General features: G+C 51.4%; 1 protein-coding gene across 2 annotated transcripts in view; it reads right to left on the bottom strand.

The window, feature by feature from the left end:
• IFT172 (intraflagellar transport 172) overlaps positions 1–19,113 on the bottom strand; it is a 43,441-nt gene that overhangs the window by 12,310 nt on the left and 12,018 nt on the right. For both annotated transcript variants that reach the window (XM_069850535.1, XM_069850536.1), the window contains 23 exons: positions 18,026–18,187; positions 16,228–16,281; positions 15,627–15,730; positions 14,454–14,539; positions 13,888–14,000; positions 12,927–13,094; positions 11,525–11,661; positions 10,330–10,437; positions 9,436–9,520; positions 9,005–9,097; positions 8,453–8,530; positions 7,836–8,084; positions 6,700–6,778; positions 6,190–6,310; positions 5,686–5,830; positions 5,522–5,611; positions 4,711–4,808; positions 3,449–3,584; positions 3,256–3,372; positions 2,610–2,752; positions 1,987–2,080; positions 1,346–1,410; positions 1,044–1,224 (listed from right to left, as the gene is read on the bottom strand). In XM_069850535.1, coding sequence (XP_069706636.1) covers positions 1,044–1,224; positions 1,346–1,410; positions 1,987–2,080; positions 2,610–2,752; positions 3,256–3,372; positions 3,449–3,584; positions 4,711–4,808; positions 5,522–5,611; positions 5,686–5,830; positions 6,190–6,310; positions 6,700–6,778; positions 7,836–8,084; positions 8,453–8,530; positions 9,005–9,097; positions 9,436–9,520; positions 10,330–10,437; positions 11,525–11,661; positions 12,927–13,094; positions 13,888–14,000; positions 14,454–14,539; positions 15,627–15,730; positions 16,228–16,281; positions 18,026–18,187 — 2,706 coding nt within the window. The remainder of the gene's footprint in view (positions 1–1,043; positions 1,225–1,345; positions 1,411–1,986; positions 2,081–2,609; positions 2,753–3,255; positions 3,373–3,448; positions 3,585–4,710; positions 4,809–5,521; positions 5,612–5,685; positions 5,831–6,189; positions 6,311–6,699; positions 6,779–7,835; positions 8,085–8,452; positions 8,531–9,004; positions 9,098–9,435; positions 9,521–10,329; positions 10,438–11,524; positions 11,662–12,926; positions 13,095–13,887; positions 14,001–14,453; positions 14,540–15,626; positions 15,731–16,227; positions 16,282–18,025; positions 18,188–19,113) is intronic.

Genomic DNA, 19,113 nt, shown 5'->3' with positions numbered 1-19,113 from the left:
TGGCATCACATAACACATCTGGTCTCTCATGCCATCTTGCCAGAGGACCCACTACATGGAACAGCCACAGCAACATCATCCAATTCTTTCCTCCCCAAAATGGCACCTATGTCTCTCCACTCACCCAATCATACAATGCTTTGGGTTGGAAGGCACCTTTGTACGTCATCCAGCTCCAAGCCTCCCTGCCATGGGCAGGGACACCCACCTCCCACTGGATCAGGTTGCTCCAAGCCCCATCCAACCTGGCCTTCAACATCTCCAGGGATGGAGCAGCCACTACCTCCCATGTCAACCATGGGCCAGTGCCTCCCCACCCTCACAGGAAAACATTTCTGCCTAAGATCTCATCTCAATATCCCCTCTTGCAGCTGAAAACCATTCCCCCTCATCCTGTCCCTGCACTCCATGATCAAGAGCCCCTCTCCAGCTTTCCTGGAGCCCCTTTCAGTACTGGGAGGCTGCTCGAAGGTCTCCCTGGGGCCTTTTCTTCACTAGGCTGAATAACCCCAACTCTCATCCTGTCCTCATAGCAGAGGTGCTCCAGCCCTTGGATCATCTCCGTGGCCTCCTCTGGACCCACCCCGACAGATCCATGTCCTTCCTGTGCTGAGGACTCCAGAACTGGATGCAGGCCTCCAGGTAAGGTCTCACCAGAGTGGAGCAGAGAGACAGAATCCTCTCCCTTGACCTGTTGACCCAAGCTGCTTCAGGGGAAAGCACTCATCCATCCCAGCTACCTCTGTAGAACAGACACTTACAGCGTCTTGGAGTGCACCCACTCATGCTGCCCTGAGGACCACCTGTATCCTGGCAGGATGCTTCCTCCCAGAGCTGTGAGAGAGCTAAGCTGCCCTGTGACATATCTACCAGTTCAGTCTCCTATGAGCAGGCCAGAATTAAATTCTACTTGGAACCACCTAAGCAAATGGTTTCTCTTTAGCTGACAGGTGGAGCTGGGAGATGGATTTCACTCCTTCTCCATCCAAACCAGGTTCCTGTCCAGCGAGGAAGGCAGCGATGCTGCTACAGACTGCACTCACCTTGTAGTACTTTATGGCCAGCTCGGGTCTCTGTGCTCGCAGGAGGAAGGCCTCTGCTTTCTGGAATTCTCTCTGCTCAAAGGCAAAGCGTGCCTGTCCCACCAGCACATCAGCCACGCTGTCTGGATCGTGAGCCTCGGCCACGCGCTGTGCAGCATCCCAGTTCTGGTTATGCACAAACCTAAAGGAGTCACCAAAAGATGTAACAAGAAGGATGGCAAGGAGCAGACCAGAGCTGGAGAAGCAACCAGACTGGTTGGGGAGAGGAGATGCAGCAGGACAGGATGGAGAAGGATACACACATCAGCACTGCCTCCTTGGGCTTCCCAGCTTTAATGAATTCTGCTTCAGCCTCTTCAAATTTGCCCTAGGAGAGAGGAAGGAATTTGCTTGCACGCCTTCCTGCCTGGATACCATCACACAACCTCCTCTATTACCATGAGACAGAGAGGGTTTATGACACACAGACGTGTGGAAGCCTGGGCTGCAATCATGGAGCCCTTTGGGTGAGCGGTGGCTGCACCCATATCAGCATGTGCTGTGGTGCTTAGAATCACAGAATCATAGAATCACCAGGTTGGAAAAGACCCACTGGATCATCAAATCCAACCATTCCTATCAATCACTAAACCATGTACCTGAGCGCCTCGTCCACCCATCCCTTAAACACCTCCAGGGAAGGTGACTCAACCCCCTCCCTGGGCAGCCTCTGCCAGTGCCCAATGACCCTTTCCGTGAAAAATTTTTTCCTAATGTTCAGTCTAAACCTCCCCTGGTGGAGCTTGAGGCCATTCCCTCTCATCCTGTCCCCTGTCACTTGGGAGAAAAGGCCAGCTCCCTCCTCTCCACAACTTCCTTTTAGGTAGTTGTAGAGAGCTTAGGGCAACTGTTCGACTGCGTAAGCAACCAGAGAACTTCCACCTATTCCAGGGGGTGACATTACCTCATCTTCCAGGAACATGGCATATTTTAAGTGGATCTCTGGCATCTTCTGCTTCATGGAGAGGCGGGCTAGTTCAAAAGCAAATTCAAAGACCCTGCAACAAAAAAGAAAACTAGGTGAGAGCAGGAGTATGTGCAGTTACCTGGGGTGACAGAAGAAATCCTAAGGTGACAGGGCAAACCCCTTCTGCCTGCCCAGCTTTAACTTGGCATTTGACAGCCTAATGGGTTGAGTTGCGCCAGGGAAGGTTCATATTAGACATTAGGAAATACTTCTTCACAGATAAGGTTATTGGGCACTGGAACAGGCTGCCTAGGGAGGTGGTTGAACCACCATCCCCGGAGGTATTTAGAAGATGGGTAGATGAAGTACTTAGGGATATGATTTAGTAGTGGACAGGTATGGCCGGACTGAAGGATCTCAAAGGTCTTTTCCAACATAGCAATTCTATGCTTGGAAGCAGGATGTGTCAAGGAAGTGGAATGCCTGTATGAGGACGTGTGGGTGGGAAGATACGCCACATCCCAGCCCCGCAGCTATTGTGTGCACAGTTACCTTGAGGCATCATTATTCCTCAGGTAAGGCAGATGGGACAGAAGTGCTGGGCAGATGGCCCTGCTTACCTGTTGTCCGCTGCGTGGTCAATGGCCATCTCCAGAAGCCCAAATTTACTGAGAAGTCTCACAGCTGCCTCTCCACCCAGGCTCTTCGCCCACATGTAGGCTACATGCTTGTAGGCGTTTGCTCCACCGTGTGCCTTGGCCACCTATCCCAAGCAAAGGAAGCGGAAGAGCCCAATGAATCCATTTCATCATCATAAGGGAGCACCAAAAACAACCATTCTCCCCTGGGGAATCCTGTAGCCACCACTGGACTGGGGAGGGTCAGCAAAGCATATATGGCAGAGCAGAAAAGAGGCTGCTGCCTCCTCACTGCTGCCCATGCTGCTGCCAGGCAGGGCAGGAGTGCTGTGGTGGGGCTGCTGTGGAGAAGCTACGGGCAGAGCACTACCTCTGCGGCACAACACGGTGCAGGGGCTGCGAGCAGAGCCTGGAGGAAGGCAGGGAATAGAAACAGAGCAGTTCCCACCAGAATCCTGCAAGCAGAGCCTGGAGGAAGGCAGGGAATAGAAACAGAGCAGTTCCCACCAGGATCCTGCGAGCAGAGCCTGGAGGAAGGCAGGGAATAGAAACAGAGCAGTTCCCACCAGGATCCTGCAGCCAAAGCCTGATCCCCGCACAGCTGAGAAAACTGTGAAGCAACTATTACCCTGTAAGCTTCTTCCCACATGTCATTCACTCTGTACATGTTTACTGTGGCCTTCCAGTCCTTCGCTTCTAGGTAGTGGTACTCAGCCTCCTGTAAGCGCCCCTCTGCCTCCAGCTCCTGCAATCAGAGGTGAGTCAGTGATGCTCTTGTCTCCGCTTGGTCGACTTGATCTGCTGCTGTGAGATGCCCTCACCTTGCCCAGGTGCAGGTGGGTGTCACCGAGTAAGTCCTTGTGATATTTGGCCACTAGGGAAACCATCTCATCGTACATCTTGCACTTCTTGTACATGGTGATGGCCAAGTCAGGTTCATTCACAGTGATGTACAGCCTGGGAACACAAGCACGCTCAGATGGCTCAGTTGAGGACATGACTAGTTCCAGCAGCCTCGCTGCATCCCACCCAGACGGAGTCAGGTCCTGGCCATGCTGCCGAACGACTGCACTGGTGTGGGCTGTGAGGCTTAGCACTGCTTAGAGCCCTTCTGTTGTGCCACCATCAGCTGCAGCAGAGCAAAGACATCCCTTCCACCCTCACTAATCAACAGGAAAGGTGGGGAGGGGCTCCTCATCAGGGACGGCAGGGATAGGATGAGGGGGAATGGTTTGAAGCTGAAAGATGGGAGACTGAGATGAGAACTTAGGAAGAAATGTTTCCCTGTGAGGGTGGGGAGGCCCTGGCCCAGGTTGCCCAGAGAAGTGGTGGCTGCTCCATCCCTGGAGGTGTTCAAGGCCAGGTTGGATGGGGCTTTGAGCAACCTGATGCAGCAGGAGGTGTCCCTGCCCATGGCCAGGGGCAAGAACTGGATGGGCTTGAAGGTCCCTTCCAGCTCAAACCTTTCCATGATTCTATGGTAATTGTGACTTTGAGCCTCTGGGCTGCTGTGAGCTGCTCTCATCTTGGCCTTCAACCTGAGGTCATCATTCCCATTGGATGGGAAATGACAATGTCACCTCCACTTACTCAGAGGACAGCAGAAAGATTAAACTGAATGTGACCTCAGGGCTGTAATGACCCTTTTCATGCACTGGGCATCCTTGAGATCAGATGCCATGGCTTTAGACACAGCTCTGTGCATCCCTGACCTACTCACCGTACTGTATGATTAACCTAGCACGGACATCAGTAACCCAGGTGGGAAACACCCCACTTCTTGTTCCTTATCCTCAGTCAACCATGACAGGACAAAGGCAGCACTCTGCAGAGTGGAGAAGCCCTGTTGTATTTCCTCTGCTCCTCACCTGGACCTCCTTTGTCCTGGTGGACAAAGACACGTTACCATGACACCTCTTCCTTCCTACAGACTGAATTATTTGGCCTAAGTCTCCATGTGTGCAGAGAGCGTCTCTGAACTTCCCAAACCCTAGTTCCCAACTCTACTCCCAACCCAGGAAAAGGCTCCTGCTCACTACAGCCGTGTTGTCAGGGCTCAGTCTGGACCAAGGAAAATGCTCACCTCTCTGCTTCCTTGTACTTGCCCTGCTTCTCCATCTGCTGGGCCTGGGTTATGTAGAGCACAGACACTTCTTCCTGGCTCATACACTTGACAGCCAGCTGCCAAAAGGAACACACAGGCAGAAGCTGCAGCACAGTGCACAGCGACTTCTTGATACACAGTAGTGGAGGAGAAGGGGAACCATCTCCTTCCCATCACAAACAGGTTTATACAGCATATACCCTGCAGTCATTTGTCACTGTGATCAAAGAGCATAGGACCCATTCACCTACAGGAAAGCTGGGGAGGGGCTCTTGATCAGTAAGTGCAGGGATAGGATGAGGGGGAACAGTTTGAAGCCGAAAGAGGGCAGATTGAGATGAGATCTTAGGGAGAGTTTTCCTCTGAGGTTGGGGAGGCCCTGGCCCAGGTTGCCCAGAGAAGTGGTGGCTGCCCCATCCCTGGAGGTGTTGAAGACCAGGTTGGATGGGGCTTGGAGCAACCTGATCCAGTGGGAGGTGTTCCAGCCCATGGCGGGGGGTGGAACTGGATGGGCTTTGAGGTGCCTTCCCACCCAAACCATTCCATGGTTTTATGACCAGTCCCCTTGGAAAGTGCTATTTTTGACCCAAGGGCACCCAGTTGGGGCTGCTGAGGTAAAGAAGGGCATTGGCAGAATGTCACCACCAGGGACCAGTTTCTTGCTGGCTACTGGATGCTCCTATGTGCATCCTTCGGGAAGACTGCTTGTTGATCCAGTGCTGGTGCACAAGGCGCCACCCTCTCCCGATGGAAGACATTTCACCAAGCAGGCTGAGATCCTCAACTTTACCTTGTGAGCCTGCTCCCAGAGCCCAGCCTGTGTGTACATGTCAATGGCATCCTTGGTCCGGTCTCCTTTGATGTACAGCTCCTCTGCAACCTGCAGAGAAGTGACCACACTCAGCAGTCTCAAGGGACACACGGGGCAGCAAGGATTGTGGTCTGTGGCCTCACCTGATACTCCTGCAAAGCTGCATAGTGCTGTGCAATCTTGAGGTAATACTTGGCTGCTGTCTGTTTGTCTTGCAGGTCCAAAATGTAGATGGCTTTCTTCCACTGCCGGGCTCCCAGGGCTGCCTCGATGGCCTTAACTGAGCATCTAGCATCAAAACCACAACTCTGTACCGCCAGCAGCCACCTCCTCCAGCTGAGTTAAGCCAGGGAGACCAACGCGGTCTGCTGCTTGATTCCTCCTCCTGGCTTAGAGCATCAAAAAGGATCTGAGTAACTGGCAAAGTTTGGGGGAAAGAATGAAGAACTGGGAGAGCAGGGAAGAGTAATCAAGGATGGAAGAAGTTGGGAGAGATGTGGGAAGGCACCCACGTGGGGCCAGCAGAGATGGCACATAAGCACCAGGGGCACTGGCAAAGTGGGTTTGAGGGGGCTTACTCAGGTAAAACTTCCTGCAGACTTCAGCAAATTACATCGTCTTCACAGTTTGCCATCACCTACCCCTACCTGGCTTCAATGTAGTGGTTGATAGCCGCATCCAGCTGTTTCTGCTGCACCAGATGGTCTCCCCAGGCCTCCTCCAGTGCCACAACCTCTGTAGGAAATGCCAGGCGAGCCAGCTCCACCGCTGTCAGGGGACACGATAGCTGTTAGGCTGAATCCAGCAAGGAAGCAGAACTGTGGGGCAATGGATGGGGTGAGCCTTGGATGGGGTGCAGAGGGAGGGGAATGGTGACTGTCCAATCCACTCCAGCTCCAACATGCTGCTCAGCAGTAAAGAGCTGGACCAAACCCATGCTGGTGCAATCAGCATGACCAAGACCTTGGGAACAGAACGCTATTCTGGGACTGTGTATACAGGTACAATTATGTGAAACACTGAATGAACTGATACCTGGAAGCCTCAGATCATCCAGGCACTTCTGAGTGCGAGGGCAATAGCTCACATTGCCACCAGGCCAGAGTACCCAGGCTCCTGCTGGGGATGGATGGGGCAGAATATATTTAGCACCATACCTTTCAGGAAGGCACTGCCCTTGCAATAGCACTCCAGAGCCTTCCGTGAGTTCCCGATCTTCTCAAAGAGGTCTCCAGCCTAAAGACAAAACAGAAGCTGCCAGTTTCCAGAGCCACTGTCTCCCTGCACCATCATCTACTGTATCAGTACCATGTACAGAGCTTGTCAATCCTGCCACACTGATGCCTCATCAGCATTCCCACTAACCAAGAGCACAGGGATCATAGAATCACAGAGAAGCTTGGGTGGGAAGGGACCTCGAAGCCCATCCAGTTCCATCCCCTTGCCACGGCCAGGGACACCTTCCAGTGGGTCAGGTTGCTCCAAGCCCCATCTGACCTGGTCTTCAAGACCTCCAGGGATGGGGCAGCCACCACTTCTCTGGGTAACCTGGGCCAAGGCCTCCCCACCCTCACAGGAGAACATTTCTGTTTTCCTGAACAGAAAGAACTCATCTCAATCTCCCCTCTTGCAGCTTCAAACCACTCCCCCTCATCCTATCCCTGCACCCCCTGATCAAGAGCCCCTCCTCAGCTTCTCTGGAGCCCCTTTCAGTACTGGAAGGCTGCTTTATACATGAACATCACTCTGTGCTGTGTGAAAAACACCCTTTTGTTTTCAAACTGCCACCTAATAATTAGTAGTTACCAATTTTTTGTTATTAGACACAGAGAATAAAATCACTTCCCATCTCTGTGACATGGATGGTTCTACAGGTTTTCATGACCTCCTTTGCTTTTCCATTTAGGCTATCCTCATATGAATTCTGTACCACCATTTTTTTATTCTGCTACGAGGACACACTGTGAATTTTCACAGTGATATCAAGTTTTCTGTTTGAGTCATGACTCCTTTCCTCTTGGTTCCTATCTCCCCAAGGGCCTCCCCACTATTAGGGAGCACTCAGCTGATGTTTCAGAGACATCATCAATGAGTTGTGATTTTTTTCCTGGCTAATAGCAGCCATTCTAGACCTCATCCATGTGTAATGGATGCAGTTAGGATTTCGTCCCAAACATCAGCTGCGAATTTATCACACAATAATGGCTCATTTCCCCTGTACCTCACAGATGCAGAGGGCAGGGCAAGAGCTTTGATGCCACCAAGAAGGAAGCCAGTGGGGTGAGCCGCTCACCTGCTCATACAGTTCCCCTTGGACCAGTGCGGTTGAGACCCGGTTGATGACATCTCCGTTGGTCAGGAGCTCGTCCCTGCTCATGGCCAGCCGTGCGGCTTTAGCTGGCAGCCCTGCCCGCAGGTACAAGCTGATGGCTGCCAGGTAGTCACCCTGTCCCTCTTGGACTTCCCCAGCCTTCTCCTCCTGCTGGGTATCCAGCAGCCACTGGTAGTAACCCCGTCGCAACTTATCCAGCATCGGGTGTCCCTGTTGAGAGATGCAGCATCGGTTGACCTGGGCAAGGCAAGATGTTGCTTTGCTCACCCTGCAGGCTCTGGACCTGGTTCATGACACCAAACTCCTTGCTACCCAGTTAGCTGAAACCACAACCTGAATCCTGTGTAGCGTGGTATCATCCGTTCTTTTTTGAAAGCCTAGATAAACCAATTCTAGTAGCTTTTCTCCTTCACTATTCACCCAGGTCTGTACTTACATCAGTGCAACCTTCCCTTCTGCCTGGAGCTCCTCCAAGGGGGACAGAGCAGGGGAAGAGAACACAGACCTTGAATAGAATCCCAGCCAGAAGATATATAAAGCAAGTGCAGCCCACTGTCCGGTACCGTTACGTTCTGTACCTTGGCTTCAGCAACCACAATGCATTCATCCCACATGTGCAGCTCCTGGTACATGTTCATGGCTTCCTCTGTGGCGTTCTGCGACAGAGAGCAAAGTGTCAACCTGAAGGCTCCACTTAGCAGACGTGTTGCCATTGAGCTTTCATAGTGGGCAGGGTTAGATGTGCAGAAAGCACTTGACAAAGTGCACTGTTCCATTTACTTGGACAAACATGCACCCTCACCCTCATCATGCACCTCAGGGTGATCTTAAACCTTGGGACAGGAAATATCTCCTTCTGTTTCAGAGCAAACACTCTTCTTCCAGGAATCATGGAATCATTAAGGTTGGAAAGACCTTTAAGCTCACCCAGTCCAACACGACTGCACCTACTAAACCATGTCCCAAAGTGCCATGTCTACATGTTTTTTGAAACCCTCCAGGAACGGTGACTCCACCACTGCCCTGGGCAGGGGAATAAACAACCTCTTCATCTTCTCTTTCACACCAGGGCACAAACCTCCTACTCAGAACTAAATGAGCCCTTTTCTGCTCCTTGTTCCTTCACTCACTTGTTCCAGGAAGATCATCTCTGCCAACTTGTAGTTCTTTTCCAGCATGGCCAAGCGGGCTCGTACCAGATAATGGTCTGTGCCATCCCCGCCCTGCAGACAACACCAGTTAGCTCAGTCAGTTTGCTGAGTGAAGGAACAAGCTCTGGAGTGATACAAGGCTGGGGAGTGACTACAGACGGGATCTGTGTCATTGCAGAAACTAAAGAAGAATGATGGAAACCACAGGAGTGACAAGACAGCAGCAATAGGAGATGGTTGGCCACAAGAGGGACCTGGCAGGCGTGGATGGAGAATTACACCAGCAGCTTCTACACAGCCAAGTACTGGTCTGTAGCATCACACTGGTGAGTATGGACACATAAGATAACATGCATGCAAGTATCTTCAGGAAAGCAGCTGCCTTGCACAGCAGCAAAGGTTTTACTTACATGCTCTTGGGCTGCCTGGCTGGCAATGGCATTTGTTTCATGCAGAAATCGAGCCTTTGCCATGTTGCCCAACGCTGCAAAGCACCTGGAAAGAGCAAAGCAGTTAGTCAATAACTGGGTTTTGATGCCCACTTTTGGTACAAGAAAGAAAATCAGAACCTGGGCAGCAGACCCAGCTCCACAAGCTGGAGAGGTGGGGTAGCCTTGCTTCCAGAGAAGGATTTTGCCATGACCCGTGTTCAGATCTGCCCTCTACCCTGCTCTGTGGGAGAAATCAAGGACATGACCAGTGCTCATGCTTCACTGCCCTGGGCTTCAGAGACATACTGAGCTTGTCCATGACTGTCAGCTCCCCAAAGCCTTGCTGAACACTGCTCTGGGTTGCCATTAGCAAAAATTTATGCTACACAGTAATGCCTTCCCGGCTTCAGTTATAGCATTACTGTCCGAATGAAGGGACAAAGTCATTGCCTGGAACAGAGAATATTTAATTCTCCATGCAGTGAATCTTCAACTCTCCATGCAGTGAATCTTCCAGGCCACACAAAGTCATGTCTTTAAAATCACAGAATGGTTTCAGTTGGAAAAGACCTTTAAGATCATTGAGTCCAATCATCGATCCAGCCCTGCTGAGTCCACCACCAGACCATATACCCAAGTATGACATCTATTCATCTTTTAAAAACCTCCAGGGATGGTGACTCAACCACCTCCCTGAGCAGCCTGTGCTAGTGCCTGAGAACCCGTTCAGTAAAGAAATTCCTCCACATACCCAACCTAAATCTCCCCTGGTGCATCTTGAGGCCATTTCCCCTTGTCCTGTCACTGGCTACCAAGAAGAAGAGACCAAAGCGAGTGTTCCCACCAGAAGGGTGTGACAGCACGTTCCTTTACCTCTCTGCAATGTGCAGCTGCCGCGCTTCCAAAGCCAGTTTGCTTAGAGTCTTCCACATGGCTTCAGTCTCTGCGGACATTTCCAATGTCTCCAGAAATGCAGCAGCCCTGCAGAAAGAGAGGTTGGCAGATTTTCAGTCACAGAACAGAAGACCTCGCTGAGGAAAACCCCGGGCTGAGGCATGAGCTTCTCAACAAGAGCTGCATGGAAAACACAGCAAGCTGGGTGTGAAAGATTCTGAAGAGGATTGCCTAACACAGGGCATATCAGGGAAACATCCAGGGATCTAGGAGATCCCTGGCTGGGCTGAGGTACTTAGAGGTATTTCACCAACAGAAGGCTGTAGCAGCATGGGGCAAGTCCTAAGTGTGGTGTTTGCAGTAGGTCCCTGGTGCAAAGAAACCTGCATCAAAAGAAGCATTGCCAGCAGAGCGAGGGCGGTGATTATCCCCCCTCTGTTCTGCTCTAGTGAGACCCCACCTGGAGTTCTGTGTCCAGTTCTGGAATCACCAACATAAGATGGATATGGAAATGCTGGAATGGGTTGTTCAGCCTAGAGGAGAGAAGGCTGCGGAGAGACCTTAGAGCAGCCTCCCAGTACTGAAAGGGACTCCAGGAAAGCTGGGGAGGGGCTCTTGATGTGCGGGGGTAGAACAAAGGGAAACAGTTTGAAGCTGCAAGAGGGGAGATTAAGATGATATCTTAGTGAGAAATGTTTTCCTGTGAGGGTAGGGAGGCCCTGGCCCAGGTTGCCTAGAGAAGTGGTGACTGTCCCATCTCTGGAGGTGCTGAAGGCCGAGGGATGAAAAAAGTGAATATTCATAGAACCATAGAATTGTTTAGCTGGAAAAGACCTTTGAGATCATCAGGTCCAACCATATCTGTCCACTACTGAACCGTATCCCTGAGCACCTCATCCACCTGTCTTCTAAATATCTCCAGGGATGGGGACTCAGCCAGTTCCCTGGGCAGCCTCTGCCAGTGCCTGAGAACCCTTTCAGTGAATGATTTTTCCCTGATACCTAATCTGAACGTCCCCTCCCAGCCAGACCTGGCACCAACATCACTCCCAGACCCTAAACTTCACCCTGTAAGGAAAGCTGTGCTGCTGTAGTTCATGGATTACTGGCTCTCAGATGTTTGTTACATGAAAGGGGCTACTGACCATCACCATATGGTTTATCTAGCACCTACCTGTGATAATCCCCATCGTCAATGGCAGTTCCAAACTCTATGAGGCCTTCATCCAGGGTGTAGGACACAGTGTTCACCCCTTCAGATACAATCACTTCTGTCTTTCCATCACTCCGTTCCAAGTCTACAATATCCCCCTGGAAAGAATAGCAGCTATCGACACTTCCATCTTCTAAAGTATGTGGGATAGCAGAGATGGGAGGACAGCCCTGCAACAGCTCTGCTGAGAGCGCTCTGGTCCTTGTCTCACCAGAGGGAAGGAAAAAGCCACTGAGCAGTTCCTTGCTATACCAACTTGCTATACCATCTTCTGTCAGAAATGCCTGCCACAAAGTTAGAATCATGGAACCATTAAGGTTAGAAAAGCCCTCTAAGCTTATCCAGTCCAGCCATCAGCCCAACCCCACTGTGCCAGCCAAACCCCGTCTCGAAATGCCACGGCCACACAGTGTTTGAACCTCTCCAGGGATGGGGACTCCACCACTGCCCTGGGCAGCTTCTGCAAGGGCTTGAGAGCCCTTTCCATGGAGGAATTGTTCCTAACATCCAACCTAAACCTCGCCGGGCGCAACTTGATGCCTCATCCTTTGTTCCTTGGGAGCAGACCCTGACCCCTGCCTGGCTCCAGCCAACTTTTCAGGGCGCTGTGGAGAGCGATGAAGTCTCTCCTCAGCCTCTTCTCCAGACTAAACAGTCCCAGGTCCCTCAGCTGCTCCCAGAACCCCTGGGCTCCAGACCCTTCTCCAGCTCCGTTCCCCTTCTCTGGATGCGCTCCAGCCCCTCAAGCTCTTTCTTGGAGTGAGTGGCCTAAAACTGAACCCAGGATTTGAGGTGCAGCCTCACCAGCACCAAGTCCCTTCCCTGCTGCTGCTGGCCACCCCATGGCTGATCCAAGCTAGGATGTTGTCGGCCTTCTTGGCCACCTGAGCACTCTGCTGGCTCATGTTCAGCTCCTGTTGACCAGCACCCCTAGGTCCCTTTCCACCAGGCAGCTCTCCAGTCAATCTTCCCCAAGCCTGGAGTTCTGCATAGGGTTGTTGTGACTGAAGTGCAGGACCTGTTAAACCTCATACGATTTATGTGGGCCCATAGATCCAGTCTGTCCTGATCCCTCTGCAGGGCCTGCCTGCACTCAAGCAGATCAACAGTCCCATCTAATTTGGTGTCATTTGCAAACTGACTGAGGGAGCATTCAGTACCTTCATGGAGGTCATTGATAAAGATGTTAAACAGAACCAGCCCAAATACGGAGCCCTGAATTGACAAACAAGCTCATATTCTGTTCAGAAGAAACAAGCAGTTCCCTTCCATCTCCCTTCTGCCACACCACTCTGACTACACCCACACACGTGAGCAAGAAGCAGCAGAAACTGCTGGAGCTAATCAAAGCCTCCAGTTTTACCTTCAGAGGAAACATGGTGACTCGCTCCGGAGCATCGATGTTGTACCAGACACAGAGGCTGTTTCTGTTCTGAGCCACCACCACATCGCTGCCGGGGACCCACTGCACGTAGGAGCAATAGTTCAGGATGGTCGTCTTGATGCCGCTTCCCATGTCGTAAAGCTGCAGCTAGAGGGGAAAAGGAGAAAGTATCCAGCTCTGGAGTCCTCAGCACAGGAAGGACATGGATCTGTTGGAGCAAGTCCAGAGGAGGCCACAGAGATGATCTGAGGGTGGGAACACCTCCTGTACAAGACCAGGCTGAGAGAGCTGGGGTTGTTCAGCCTGGAGAAGAGAAGGCTGCAGGGACAATTTAGAGCAGCTTCCCAGCACTGAAAGGGGCTAGAAAGAGCAGACTTCCCGACTGAAATGTCTTTTCCACCTTCAACGATTCCATCATTCTGTGACATAAGCCAAGCTGTTGTAGAGAACACCTTTTTCTAATTCACACGTTTAAGTGCAACATCAGGGTGCTCATCCTGAGATTAATCCGCTTGTCTCCATCCCACAGCAAGAGTCCATGATTTTAATTTTCAGGTGCGATAAGACAGAGCAAGGTCTTCAGAACTTCAGAATTAGTTATGACTCAAGGCCAACCATGCAACACTCTCAGTTCATGCAGTCTGAACACAGACTCATAGAATCATGGAATGGTTTGGGTTGGAAGGGACCTTAAAGATTATCTAGTTCCAATCCCCCTGCCAAGGGCTGGGACACCTCCCACCAGATCAGGTTGCTCAAAGCCCCATCCAACCTGGCCTTGAACACCTCCGGGGATGGGAGGTGTCTGTCTTTCTCAAAGGAGTGGTCAAAAAATCACAAGTACTTCAGACATTTCTCCCCCATTCCCTCCATTCAGACACATCTCTACCTCTACCCACCACGCCACCTTGCCACGCTCCCCCAGAGGCACCCATCTCACCCTCATCTTCTTGTCCCTGAAGAGCAGTTTGTGGCCTGTTTCATTCAGCTCCAGCCAGTCGATCTTGCTGTCGTGGCTGATTGTGCCAGTGTTGTAGCCACTGACAAGATCCACTTGGGAAGGAAAGGAAGGAAACACTGTAAGTACCTGAAACGCCCCAAAGTGATGAACACTCAGTGTTGTCTCATCACATCAGCAGCTGGGATATCATTAGGACAGGATCCCCTGGCAAACACAGTGACATCTTATCTTGAGGGCTTATCGCCAGCAGCAACCCCCTTCCCACAGCCTGCACAGATCACAGGCAGTGCTGGCAGCGAGATCGTCACGCTGATCCACGCAGAACCTCCTGACAGGCAGCAACCATCCAAAAGAAGGACAGCCTGGGATTCAGGAATGTGCTGGAAATCTGCTGCCAGGCAGGGAGAATGTGATGGGAGCTATCAGGAATCTGCTGCCAGGCAGGGAGATTGCAAAGAGGCCTTCGGGAATCTGCTGCCAGGCACAGAAAAGTCAAAGGAATTGAGAAGGCTGGCAAAGCACAGAGGAGGCAGGTTTATGCTCACCTGTTGCTATGGTCTTGATGTCTATCAGATAAGCCAGTCTCTTGTTCTCCTCCACGCCTCTCTGCCATCTCTCGTTGATACGGACACTGTGATTTGAAGGGAATGGTGACCATTACTTTACCACTCTCTAAACCCACAGGACTGAAACACATCATCCCTCCCTGACTTATCCACAGCTCCCCCAAGCACATGGAGTCTCTTGCAGTTCTCTGACTCCTGCAGAGTCCCTGCAGCTGCCTCAAGTGAGAACAAAACATTCTGATTCATGGTTTCACTTTGTGAGCTGCCTCTCTGGAACCAAGGTCCCCAGTGGAAAACTGGTTATGCTGCTTTCACCTCTGAGCAGCACATGATCCCCCCTTCACTTAAATCAGAAAATGGAGTATGGTAATCCAGAGGGACAGAGGGCATCCTGCTGACATCTAGAGTCCCTAACAGTGCTGTATGAGGACAAGCAGGATGCAAAGACACCTGAGCACACGCACTGGAGGTCCCTCTTTGGCCAAGTCAGGCTTCAATAAGCCTCCTCCTTCTGCAGCACCACCCAGGTGGTATGAGGACAGGCTTAGAGAGCTGGAGTTTTTCAGCCTGGAGAAGTGAAAGCTCCAGGGAGACCTTAGAGCAGCCTCCAGTACTGACAGGGGCTCCAGGGAAGCTGGGGAGGGGCTCTTGATCATGGAGGGCAGGGATAGGATGAGGGGGAATGGTTTTCAGCTGCAAGAGGGGAGATTGAGATGAGATACGGGGAAGAAATGTTTACTTGTGAGGGTGGGGAGGCCCTGGCTCAGGTTGCCCAGAGAAGTGGTGCTGCCCCATCCCTGGAGGTGTTCAAGGCCAGGCTGGATGGGGCTTTGAGCAACCTGATCCAGTGGGAGGTGTCCCTGCTCATGGCAGGGGGTTGGAACCAGGTGGGCTTTGAGGTCCCTTCCAAACCAAACCATTCCATGCTTCTATGGTTCTATAAGCATAATGGGCTCCTGTGCTTCTACAGCTTTAGAGCTATCAAGTGTAACTGAGGAATTAGACCCCAGCACTGGCCACTATCAGAGGCAGATCACTCAGGTCCCTGTGTCTGGGCCTGTGTTCTACAGAGCAAGACATTTCCAAGCATCCACATCTGAGGTCACTCTCACAAAATGCTGCACTGGCCACAAGGGCAGGCGCAACACTTACCTGACAAGGTGAGGGTTCATGAACTCTGTGCGGACAGAACCCAGGATGTCATTGCTTCCATATTCTACCAGTGTCAGCTCTCCAGCGTTAAAGATGATGCAGACCTGAAGATGAGAGGGGAAAATACTTATGGAAAAGCCAGGTAAGCACTTTACCTACCAGTGAGGCATGCAGAAAAGAACTGGGCTGCATACAAAGCTAAATTCAAACCCTCTGGGATGTGTAAGCAATTGCTTCCTACTGTGACTGCCAGCTTTTCCTCAGGGGTGGGGACTGTAGCTGGTGGGTCCATCAGCCCTGCAGGAGCCAAGCTGCCACCCTGCCAGCTGTATTCTCTACCCCTACCATCCTCTCTGTCTGTTGCTCTTTTATTGCCCCTCTCTCCTATTGGCTTATGACTTGACAGTCCACACACTGAGTTTGTTCTGTGCCTGGTGTGTGGAAAAGGCGAGCATAGCGAGGAAGCAGATCAGGATCTGCATGGAGAGGGGGAGCCCAGGAAACTGCTGAGAAACAGAGTTGTTCAGAAGCATAGCTGACACCTTTTCTGTCGGTGCCCACACAGCTCAACACACCATTCACCCTGTCCCATCCAACTTACATTCTCATTATCGAAGAAGAACTTCTCATTCCCTCCAGATCCTTGCCAGGCGACCTACAAAGCAAAGGCACAGAATGAGCAAATGCCAGGCTGTCAGCTCCTGCAACGACCAGGCTGCAGGCACTGTGGGTGTAAGAGCCTGATTCTTTTTGGCTGCCTTAAACCATTTGTTTTCCTGCCTAAACTACTTGTTTTTGTCTCTAGCAGAGATGGTGTCCTTCAGCCTTATCTCACCCTTACAAGCAGCCCAGCTGCGCTTGCTGCCCAGAGAGGTCATCCAGCAGTCTCGCTGGTGGGGAGAGCAGGGGCAGAACAATACCTCAGACTCCAGAGCCCCGCCAGGCTCAGTTTCAGAACTTTCCTAGAAGAAGCACTGTGCAGACCCACCAAAACCCAGAAATAATACTTTGGAAGAGGGCATTGGCAGCACATCCACCATCCTGGGACAGAGAAGAGGAACGGAGCCCATATGGTGTCCTTACACTTTGCTCTCTCTCGCTCTCCCCCTTTCCTCTCTTCCTTTTCCCTTAACACAGATTTAGCAGCCAATGCCAATCTTATCCCTAAGAATGCCTGTACAAATAAATTCCCTCTTGAAACATTTGTTTAGCATTGTTTTGCCTTCGTTTAGCCTTGTGGGTACTGAACCCATAAATGTCACGAGGAGACCCAGGGTCTCACCCTGGTGACCCTGGACTGTCCAGGTCGGGTCATCACAGTGGGGTCTGCTGGCCACCTCCCAAACCCCACAAGGATTATGCTGCAGAAGAGATCATGTCCCAGCACTGCAGCTGTTGACACTGCTGTTCAGACATTCCTAGCTCACAAGTTCCTCCACTCCCTCTCTTTTTCTAACCTCTGCTTCAGACTTTGTTCTCTTTGTGTTCCATCTTACTGCCTTCTGCTCAAGTAGCCTTTATGAGACCAGTCTACTCCCTCCAGCCTATTCTTTCAGAGGCACTTCTCCACCATCCCCAGACTAATTTTATTATAAGAAGCACCCCCAACAGTCCCTTTGCCTCCACAAACCTCCACAGAATCAGTGCTACCAATAGTGTGGCCAGCAGGAGCACGGAAGGGATCTTCCCTTGGACTCAGCACTGGGGAGGCCGCACCTTAAATCCTGGTCCCAGCTCTGAGCCACTCACTCCAAGGACATTGACTGGCTGGAGTGTGTCTGGAGGAGGGCAACAAAGCTGGTGAAGGGTCTGCAGAGCAAGTCTTATGAGAAGTGGCTGCAGGACCTGAGGCTGTTTAGTCTGGAGCAAAGGAAGCTGAGGGGAATCATTACTCTCTGCAGCTCCCTGAAAGGAGGTTGTAGCAAGGCGCATTTTGGTCTCTTCTCCCAAATAATAAGTGATAGAACAAGAGGAAATGGCCTCAAGTTGCATCAGGGGAGATTTAGACTGGATATTGGGAACAATACCTTTACTGAAAGAGTGGTGAAGCCCTGGCAGAGGGTGTCCAGGGCACTGGTGGAGTCCCCATCCATGCAGGGGTTCAAAAGCTGTGTGGATGTGGCATCTAAGGACATGGTTCAGTTGGCACAGCGGGATAGGGCTGACAGTTGGACTGGATGGGCTGAGAGGTCTTTTCCAACCTTAATGATTCCATGATTCTATTAATCTTCCTTTGGGTAGGAAGTGTGATAACAGACCTCCCAAGGTCCCTTGCAACCTGCATTATTCTATGATTCTTTGAAAAAAGATGTGTTTTTCCCATGCAGAAAACATACCCTTGGAGTCAGTCACAAAGTTAAGCATTTGACACTCAAGAAATGCCAGAAATTTTCTTGCACCTCACTGAGCTTGTTGGAGCTGATGTCACCCAGCAGCAATGTGTCAGAGGTGTGGGCCACCAGGTATCTGTCTTTCCCCAAGATCTTCACCTCATCAATCTCATAACCATACAGGGATTTCAACACAACTCGAGCCCCTGTCGAGAGGTTCTTCACAATGACCTAGAGAAAGAGGGAAAAAGCAGTCAAGGCCACACACAGAGGGAGAACACAAACTTCTTGAACCATGGAAGATTGTGGTATGGACTGGTAAATGGATTTGGATGTCCCCTCACATCATCTCATTCTGCATTTTACAGAAATCTTAAAGTTCCTTTGGTACAGGATAGCAAAGCAGTAGAAGTGTGGGGTTCTCTGCCATCTAGAAGTTTCTAGCCTAACCAGAGGATGATGCAGGCCAAGGATGAGCCACCCTCCAAGAGTCCTTCACTCTCTGCAGATGGATGCCTGGACTGCTCGCCCAACCCTGCTACCTGAGACTGAGCAAGGTGAAGTTGGCTCAAATTAAACCCCCGTGAGAGTCTGCATTTCACGTGCCAGCTGAATATGAGCCAGCAGAGAGCTCAGGTGGCCAAGAAGGCCATGGGGTGGCCAGCAGCAGCAGGGAAGGGATTTTCCCCCTGCACTTGATGCTGGTGAGGCCGCACCTCAAATCCTCAGTTCAGTTTTGGGCCCCTCACTCCAAGAAAGAGCTTGAGGGGCTGGAGCGCATCCAGAGAAGGGGAACAGAGCTGGGGAAGGGGCTGGAGCCCAGGGGTTCTGGTTGCAGCTGAAGGACTTAAGGCTATTCAGTGTGGAGAAGAGGAGGCTGAGGGGAGAACTCATTGTACTCTGCAGCTCCTGGAAAGGAGGTTGGAGCCAGTGGGACTGGACGGACAGTTGGATTGGATGAGCTAGAAGTCTCTTCCAACCTCAATGATTCCATGATTCTATATCCCACATGAATTCACAAGCTAGGAAATAAACTCCACTGTCTCTGTTCCTGGCCAGTTTCCACCCAGCCTTGACCTTGTCCCTAGAATATCCCCTGTGCCTTTCCTAACAAGTTGCAGTGAACAAACTGCAGGTGCAGAGCTCCAAACGTGTCT

Source organism: Phaenicophaeus curvirostris, chromosome 2 (genome assembly GCF_032191515.1).
Source record: "Phaenicophaeus curvirostris isolate KB17595 chromosome 2, BPBGC_Pcur_1.0, whole genome shotgun sequence".
In the NCBI taxonomy this organism is placed as follows: Eukaryota; Metazoa; Chordata; class Aves; order Cuculiformes; family Cuculidae; genus Phaenicophaeus; species Phaenicophaeus curvirostris.
This window is presented reverse-complemented; position numbering and strand designations above follow the sequence as displayed.